The following is a 9,123-nucleotide window of genomic DNA, read 5'->3' on the forward strand; positions in this document are numbered from 1 at the left end:
TTCATTTTGATGTAGAACTTCTGTGTTTTACTTCAGTTTCAGTTTCAAGAAGGCGTCAAAATGTGCGAACTGATCTGTATATTCTGTACACAACATGCACATAGAAAGAAAGAAAGCTTGATATGCGTAGACATCATTGTGTCAGTGACTAACTCCGGTAAACAGCTGTCCTGTGTGGAGATCTTTGTGTAAAGTTCAGTGATAAGAACCACGGTAGGTTTTGAAGTAATTGGTAATGAAGGCAACGGGCCATCGACATAAAAGCTGACGTGGACATAGTTCGCAAGTAGCTGAAAACTGTCTTGGTGGTCCGTCGTGTCCGATCGTGACGTCTACGCGCTTCCTTCACAGGCAGAAGAAAACGGTCCATGCGTGAATAAACCCGCCTTCTTTCACATTCCACCGGTTAGCTACGCTGTGTATGAAACAAAATATGGATAGCACAGTTTGTGGGAGGTGTGGTGGCATAGCAGTTAGTTTAGGGAGAGTTGAGGTGGTTGACCATTAGTTTGGGGAGAGTGATGAAGGCTGACATTTAAATAGGGGAAAAGTGTAGTGAATGACCGTTAGCTGACCGCCCCCTCCCCCTCTGATGTGTGGCGTGGGCTGTCCACTGCCCCACCTCCCCCCCCCATACACTTCAGCTCATCGAGATCAACGGGATCCACATGCATAGCATGCATTGCAAAAGGCTTGGAGCATTGCAGAGAAATAAACTGAAGGAATGAACTCTGAGTGGAAGTGGACGTGACTGCAGGGGCGTGCAGCAGGCGGTGAAATCCGCGTGGACCTCATTCCTCACGGCGTGAGGGCAGGGACACACAGGTGGTCACGGTGCTTCACTCACTGGACGAGGCTCAGGGCTGCAGTCCCCAGAAGCTTCTCCGTCAGTCCCGACTTCCTGTCCCGGTCACTTTTCCACAGCTATTATCAGACCTGCCTCCCAGGGCATGTCGGCACTGTTTTGGCCTCATCAGCCGTGAAGCACGCTTGGGTTCCTCCTCCTCAAGTCTCTTCGTCCTGTCTGTTTCTGCTGAATCCAGTACTTCTGATGACTAAGTCTGTTCTGGTTTTAAGGTATGTTGAATCCAGTTTTTCTGATAGCTAAGTCTGTTTTGGTTTTAAGGTATGTTGACTCCAGTACTTCTGATGACTAAGTCTGTTTTGGTTTTAAGGTATGTTGACTCCAGTACTTCTGATAGCTAAGTCTGTTTTGGTTTTAAGGTATGTTGACTCCAGTACTTCTGATAGCTAAGTCTGTTTTTGTTTAAGGTATGGTGGTTCGGTATGCTGTCCTTCTTTTCCCTTTTGTTTTTGATTCCTTGTAATTGATCGTGTTCACTAGTGCGTGACAAATGTTTGCGTGAAATAGGTGTATTTGTGGTCAAAACTTGATCACAGTATATGTGACTGCAAGAGAATATGTATGAGAAACACGTCGGAATTGAAAAATCTCTCCGCCGTTCGATTATGGAGGAAACAAAAAATAAGACTGATATATTTGTACAAATTCAGTGGGGGCTTTTTTCGGTACCTTTCTCTTTCCCCCCTTTTCTTTCTTTCCCCTTTTTTCTGTTTATTCGTCATCTGTCACGTTTTGTCACAGAAGCGCACAAACACATGCGAATGAGTTGGGTCCGTTATTGGGATCGGCGTTTTGCTCGTTAAAGGAGAATTCATCCCCCTTTTTCAGCTGTCAGCGGAGCAATTAGCGAGCCATTCAGAAGACGAAACAACTGTCAGTTTGCTGTGTCATACGTGCTGGGACTTCCCCCTTTGGTGGAGGACATGTCGGTTGCCACAGCACTCAGTGGGCACCTTCACACAGCTCTGACCCTCGCCATAGCCTCGTCAGTCTGACACTAATCACCTCGACTTGCTGAACGTTGGCAAAAAGAGGTCAGCGTGGCACGGGTTTGAAGTGCACTTACCATATTTTTTTGTGTTCTTCTCAATGGTGTCAGTGTTTTTTTGCTGTTCAAAAGTAACGCAGTCTTCACGAGGAAAGTTCAGTTCAGTTTCTCAAGGGAGGCGTCACTACATTCGGACTAATCCATCTACGCTACACCACATCTGCTAAGCAGGTGCCAGACCAGCAGCGTAATCCAACAACGCGCTTCGTCGGGCCTTGAGGAAACAAGCAGAAAGACTAAATTAAACTAAACTATTACAAAAATATCGCTCTGCGTGTGAAAGGCCCCGGGTTCACGAGGAAAAGCCAAAATCACGAACAGTGACTAACTTCCTGACCTGTAGGCTGATATTATTTCAGTGATGTGATAGCCTTTCACTGACGGAGGGTGCTGGGCAGTGGCAGTGAAGGGGTTAAGAGCGTCACATTCAGATAAAAAGACAGAAAAGACAAAGATGGAAAAGAAAGAAATACGTATCAAAAATAAGAAAAGACCGAAAGAAGGAATTGCAGCTGATAAACAGTAATAATTGTGGCACCTTCTGCTTCATATCTCATGGTAACTCCAGTTTGTATGTCCACGTTCAGCCTTCCAAAGCACAATATTGACACGTGTTTATAGTGTTTCGGATGAAACAGTAAACCGAGGTGCAATGTGCAGCATGTACTTAGCGCACGTAAAAGAACTCAGGCATCAAGAGGGGACATCCCTGGCAACAGTTTTCTTCTTCTCCATGATCTCCGTGAAGAGTCATCGGGGCGCCGCACAGAAGAACTGTTCACAAGATTCCTTGTTTCAAAGCCTGAGTCTCTGCAAACGGTTTATCCGTCCATTCTGCAATGCTGAGAGTCCATCCTTTTCTTTCCCTGTTCTCTCCTTCTCCATGGAAACCGAATCTCTCCTCAAACTGGAACAACAACAAAAGAAATGGAGCCACGTTAATGGGAGTTGTTTTTTCAGGGAAAATCATAATTAAGGTCTATAGAACCCTTTTCCATTTGCTTAATTTGAAAAATAAAACTGTTTCTGTATTTTACATGTGTGGTTTTGTGAACTGATTTCTGTATGATGAATAATGTCAGTTCGGACAATGTTTGTGGAACTGCAGTGGGGGTGGATTATGCTCGGTGTTTGCGTGCGCTGCGTGTTGTGTTGTGTTTTGATTCATATCCTCCTCATTTTGTGAATCACATCCTCTTCTTTGTGCTTATATGAATGACCTGATAATTTTGGTTCCTGCGTGAGGTTCACAGTTTCATCTTTTTTTAACCATGCTTTTTTTTTTTTTAAATATAGTCACGTTGCTCATATTTCATTGTAAAGCGCGTTGAGCCTGCTCCTTTCGTTAGACACTCCACTTAACATGTCCCCATATTATCATCAGTATTATTATTATTATTATTATTATTATTATTATTATTGTTGTCATCTATTTTGTTATTATTTCTTGCATCTATGTTCTTTATCATTACTGGTTTATGATGCGTGTTTCTGGTCATTTGACAGGCGTTCCTTGTGGTCCCACACTCTGTCATCTGCCTGCAGCCGAAGAGGTTCACTTTGTACAACACGTTGTCATCCGGACTTCACGACCGGCGGCCCGACAGTCGCTGAAGGGACAGCACTCGGTGCATGACACACCACCAGCAAGGGACATCACTCGGTGCATGACACACCACCAGCAAGGGACATCACTCGGTGCATGACACACCACCAGCAAGGGTCATCACCGGAGCATGATAATCATCAGTAAAGGTTCACTCGGTGCATGATACACCTTTTCAATGTGAAGTTTCCTAGTTCTGGCAGAAAAGGATTTTGACATTCATTTGACGATTCGGGCATTATGCTTCTGTGAAAGCTCCGTAAATACGGCCCAAAGACTCATGTTTTTGAATAGCGCGGTTAAAAAACCACCACCACGTTTTTGACATGATCATCAGATGTGACATATCGACTGGTTACACAACTGAATACTAATTTCAAAGCCTTGAATTTCGGTAATATTATTTGACTTAATCGTCAGATTTGACATATCGATGGTTTGTAAGACGGAATACTAATTCAAACGTTTATACTTCGTGAATATTAATATGTTTTCAGACGCGTGACACATTGTGGTCTGCAAGACTTCAACACACGTTGTGTAGGGGGACTGTTAGGACTTGGCGTTCATTTGCTGTGTGGGGTGAGGTAGTGTGAAGCGTCTCCATCGTCCTCATCTCTTTTTTGTTGTTTATCTATTTGCTGTTGTTGTTTTTTCATCGTATTCATCTCCGTGCTATTTTCCAGTGCGTTCCCACTGCCGATGTTCCAGCGTCCTGCCGGACTGCCTGAAAGATAGCATCACGGCGGATCTATTTGAAATATGAGAGCTTCTTTTGGAAATACGAACTTCAATGTGATTCGGCTTGCTTTCAGTGTCATTACCCATATTTACTGACATGATTATTGTGTCTAACCAAACAAGGAGGAGAAAGATTTACTTGTGCGATTCCAGTTAACTTTACAACAGGTATTCTGTGAGTGACATTTGCGGCTGTGCTTTTCTGTCGACGTGATATATCGTTTTAATGAACTTGAAGATATTGAAGATATTTCCTTAGCTAAAGTTTTTACATTGAGAACGGGGAGGTTTTGAAGAAAGTCCATCTTGTCGACGTGAATCGAAACCCACAGACTCGCTTTCCCCATGTTCATGTCAGAGTCTGTGCCAGTTCAAACATCCCCGTGAACTGCACGTGGCAACCGAACAGCACACAGACACACCGTGTCCGTGTCGTGTCCTGACACGGCACCCTCCTCCCCTCCATCATGGACGTGTCACCACCACTACCGCCACCACTACCCCTCCTCAACACCACCTCCTCTTTCCTGCAGACATTACTGGACTTGGCCACTCAGTCACCACTACCCTCACAACCAGACCTCTCTTCATACCCCCCCTACCCCCACAACACCACCACCACCAACATCTCTCACTACCTCAATGGGACGTGGGGTGAAGCCGGAGGTGGAGGCACACGTGGAGGAGGAGGAGGAGGGATGAGGGGAGGGCGGGGCGTTCCGGTGGGGATGCAGGTGCAGGTGCCCGTGTACGTGGCCATCTTCGTGCTGTCGGTGGTGGGCAACGTGCTGGTGGTGGTCACCCTGGCGCAGAACAAGAAGATGAGGACGGTGACCAACGTGTTCCTGCTGAACCTGGCCGTGTCCGACCTGCTCCTGGCTGTCTTCTGCATGCCCTTCACCATCATCCCCCTCCTGCTCCGCAGCTTCGTCTTCGGCGAGGTCATGTGCGTGCTCATCCGCTACGTGCAGGGTCAGTGTTCGGTGGTTTCCCTGTCTCCTTGTGTTTCTGTCAGTATCGGTGTCCCTGTGGACTGTCGTTTCTCTGTGTCTGTGTCCTTGTGAAGACTGTCGTTTCTCTATCTGTGTGTCTGTGTCCTTGTGAAGGCTGTCGTTTCTCTATCTGTGTGTCTGCGTCCTTGTGAAGGCTGTCGTTTCTCTATCTGTGTGTCTGTGTCCTTGTGAAGACTGTCGTTTCTCTATCTGTGTGTCTGTGTCCTTGTGAAACTGTAGTTTCTCTGTGTGTCTGTGTCCTTGTGAAGACTGTCGTTTCTCTATCTGTGTGTCTGCGTCCTTGTGAAACTGTCGTTTCTCTATCTGTGTGTCTGTGTCCTTGTGAAGACTGTCGTTTCTCTATCTGTATGTCTGCGTCCTTGTGAAGTCTGTCGTTTCTCTATCTGTGTGTCTGTGTCCTTGTGAAGACTGTCGTTTCTCTATCTGTGTGTCGTTTCTCTCTGTGTGTGTGTGTCCTTGTGAAGTCTGTCGTTTCTCTATCTGTGTGTCTGCGTCCTTGTGAAGTATGTCGTTTCTCTATCTGTATGTCTGCGTCCTTGTGAAACTGTCGTTTCTCTATCTGTGTGTCTGTGTCCTTGTGAAGACTGTCGTTTCTCTATCTGTGTGTCTGTGTCCTTGTGAAGACTGTCGTTTCTCTATCTGTGTGTCTGTGTCCTTGTGAAGTGTGTCGTTTCTCTATCTGTGTGTCTGTGTCCTTGTGTAGACTGTCGTTTCTCTCTGTGTCTGTGTCCATGTGGAGTGTAATTTCTCTGTCTGTGTCCTTGTGAAGTCTGTCGTTTCTCTGTGTCTGTGTCCTTGTAAACTCTGTCGTTTCAATCTCTGTGTCTGTGTCCTTGTAAACTCTGTCGTTTCTCTCTCTGTGTCTGTGTCCTTGTGAACTGTCGTTTCAATCTCTGTGTCTGTGTCCTTGTAAACTGTCGTTTCAATCTCTGTGTCTGTGTCCTTGTAAACTGTCGTTTCAATCTCTCTGTCTGTGTCTGTGTCCTTGTAAACTGTCGTTTCTCTCTGTCTGTGTCTGTGTCCTTGTGAACTCTGTCGTTTCTCTGTGTGTCTGTGTCCTTGCGAAGACTGTCGTTTCTCTGTCTGTGTCTGTGTCCTTGTGAAGTCTGTCGTTTTTCTCTGTGTGTGTGTCCTTGTGAAGTCTGTCATTTCTCTGTGTGTGTGTCCTTGTGAAGTCTGCCGTTTTTCTGTGTGTCTGTGTCGTTGCGAAGACTGTCGTTTCTCTGTCTGTGTCTGTGTCCTTGTGAATTCTGTCGTTTTTCTCTGTCTGTGTCCTGGGAGACTGTCCTTTCTCTCTCTTTCTCTCTCTCTCTCTCTGTCTGTGTCTCTGTCTGTCTGTCTCTCTTCTTTTGACCTGTATTTGTCTCCGTCTCTCAAGGCTTGATTAGTGCGTTGGGTTTTCGCAAAGATCAGGCATATGCTCCATTTTTTTTCCAACACAAAATGCTGTGAATGAATTTGTGTATAAAATTAGTCGGCACGCATTGAAATTGAAACTTTCTGTTTGTTTGTATGTCTGTGTGTCTGTCTCTTTCTGTCTTTGTCTCTGCCTCTTGTCTTTCTGTCTGTCTGTCTCTCTCTTTTTCGACCTTTCTTTGTTTCTGTCTCTGTCTCTCAAGGTCTGATCAGCGCGTGGTGTTAACTCAAAGATCACGTCTGTCTGTCTGTCTGTCAGTCTGTCTGTCTCTCCCTCCAGGTCAACTGTCTTTCTGTCTTCCTCTCTTATATATACATAATGATTTTTCATCCCCGTATTCGTTCCAAGAACTGACGTCTTGTGTCAATAATAAGATGATCTCATCCCCGTATTCGTTCCAAGAACTGACGTCTTGTGTCAATAATAAGATGATTAAGACAATGAGATTACATTCATTGATAATCAGTTCATTATTTCATCCTGCCTTTCAGTCTGCCAGTCTGTCTCTCTCCATTTTTAGAATAAATTCCGTATCAGTTTCTCTTTGTCTTTCTCTCAGTCGCTGTCCGAAAAGGATCGACAGTGAAGTACTGGTTCAGAACTGTGTTGAAGCCAAGTCAGTCTGTTCGTCAGTCTCTGTCTCTGTTTCAGTCTCCCACTGTCTCTCTCTGTCTGTCTCTATATATGTCTGCCTGTCTGTCTGTCTCTCTTTCGTTGTGGCGCTGTTTCAAGTTGTCTGTCTGTTTCTCTCTGTCTGTACATATCTCTGGTTCTCCCTGTTTGCCCACCTCTGTTGTTCTCTTCGGTCTTGCTCTGTATATTTCTTTGGTTATCTCTGTCTCTGCATCTTCTGTCCGTCTGTCTGTCTGTCTGTCCTTATTTTTTTTATCTCTCTTGTTCGCTCTGTTTTTCACTGCCTGTTATCTTCCTCCCTTTCTCTGTTCTCTCTCTGTGTCTGTTCTTGTTCTCCCTGTCTCCTTTCTCTGTGTGTTTGTTCTGGTTTCCCTTGTCTCTGTTCTCTGTCTGTTCTGGTTTCCCCTGTCTCTGTTCTCTGTCTGTTCTGGTTTCCCCTGTCTCTGTTCTCTGTCTGTTCTGGTTTCCCCTGTCTCTGTTCTCTGTCTGTTCTGGTTTCCCCTGTCTCGATCTCTGTCTGTTCTGGTATCCCCTGTCTCGGTCTATGTCTGTTCTGGTTTCCCATGTCTCTGTTCTCTGTCTGTTCTGGTTTCCCCTGTCTCTGTTCTCTGTCTGTTCTGAATTCCCCTGTCTCTGTTCTCTGTCTGTTCTGGTTTCCCCTGTCTCTGTTCTCTGTCTGTTCTGGTTTCCCCTGTCTCGATCTCTGTCTGTTCTGGTTTCCCCTGTCTCTGTCTCTGTCTGTTCTGGTTTCCTCCTGTCTCTGTTCTCTGTCTGTTCTGGTTTCCTCCTGTCTCTGTTCTCTGTCTGTTCTGGTTTCCCCTGTATCTGTTCTCTGTCTGTTCTGGTTTCCCCTGTCTCTGTTCTCTGTCTGTTCTGGTTCTCCCTGTCTCGGTCTCTGTCTGTTCTGGTTTCCTCTGTCTCTGTTCTCTGTCTGTTCTGGTTCTCCCTGTCTCGGTCTCTGTCTGTTCTGGTTTCCTCTGTCTCTGTTCTCTGTCTGTTCTGGTTTCCTCTGTCTCTGTTCTCTGTCTGTTCTGGTTTCCCCTGTCTCTGTTCTCTGTCTGTTCTGGTTCTCCCTGTCTCGGTCTCGGTCTGTTCTGGTTTCCCCCGTCTCTGTCTGTTCTGGTTTCCCATGTCTCTGTTCTCTGTCTGTTCTGGTTTCCCCTGTCTCTGTTCTCTGTCTGTTCTGGTTTCCCCTGCCTTTGTTCTCTGTCTGTTCTGGTTCTCCCTGTCTCGATCTCGGTCTGTTCTGGTTTCCCCCGTCTCTGTTCTCTGTCTGTTCTGGTTTCCCTTGTCTCGATCTCTGTCTGTTCTGGTTTCCCCTGTCTCTGCTCTCTGTCTGTTCTGGTTTCCCCTGTCTCTGCTCTCTGTCTGTTCTGGTTTCCCCTGTCTCTGTTCTCTGTCTGTTCTGGTTTCCCCTGTCTCTGTTCTCTGTCTGTTCTGGTTTCCCCTGTCTCTGTTCTCTGTCTGTTCTGGTTTTCTCTGTCTCTGTTCTCTGTCTGTTCTGGTTTCCTCTGTCTCTGTTCTCTGTCTGTTCTGGTTTCCCCTGTCTCGATCTCTGTCTGTTCTGGTTTCCCCCGTCTCTGTTCTCTGTCTGTTCTGGTTTCCCCTGTCTCTGTTCTCTGTCTGTTCTGGTTTCCCCTGTCTCTGTTCTCTGTCTGTTCTGGTTCTCCCTGTCTCGATCTCGGTCTGTTCTGGTTTCCCCCGTCTCTGTCTGTTCTGGTTTCCCCTGTCTCTGTTCTCTGTCTGTTCTGGTTTCCCCTGTCTCTGTTCTCTGTCTGTTCTGGTTTCCTCTGTCTCTGT

The 9,123-nt window shown here is 46.1% G+C and overlaps 1 protein-coding gene across 1 annotated transcript in view; it reads left to right on the forward strand.

Moving 5' to 3' along the window:
- The first annotated feature begins 4,727 nt into the window (after positions 1-4,727).
- LOC143298560 (cholecystokinin receptor type A-like) overlaps positions 4,728-9,123 on the forward strand; it is a 106,486-nt gene continuing 102,090 nt past the window's right edge. Inside the window, exon 1 of the mRNA XM_076611439.1 lies at positions 4,728-5,232. Coding sequence (XP_076467554.1) covers positions 4,728-5,232 — 505 coding nt within the window. The remainder of the gene's footprint in view (positions 5,233-9,123) is intronic.

Source organism: Babylonia areolata, chromosome 24 (assembly GCF_041734735.1).
Source record: "Babylonia areolata isolate BAREFJ2019XMU chromosome 24, ASM4173473v1, whole genome shotgun sequence".
NCBI classification, from domain to species: domain Eukaryota; kingdom Metazoa; phylum Mollusca; class Gastropoda; order Neogastropoda; family Buccinidae; genus Babylonia; species Babylonia areolata.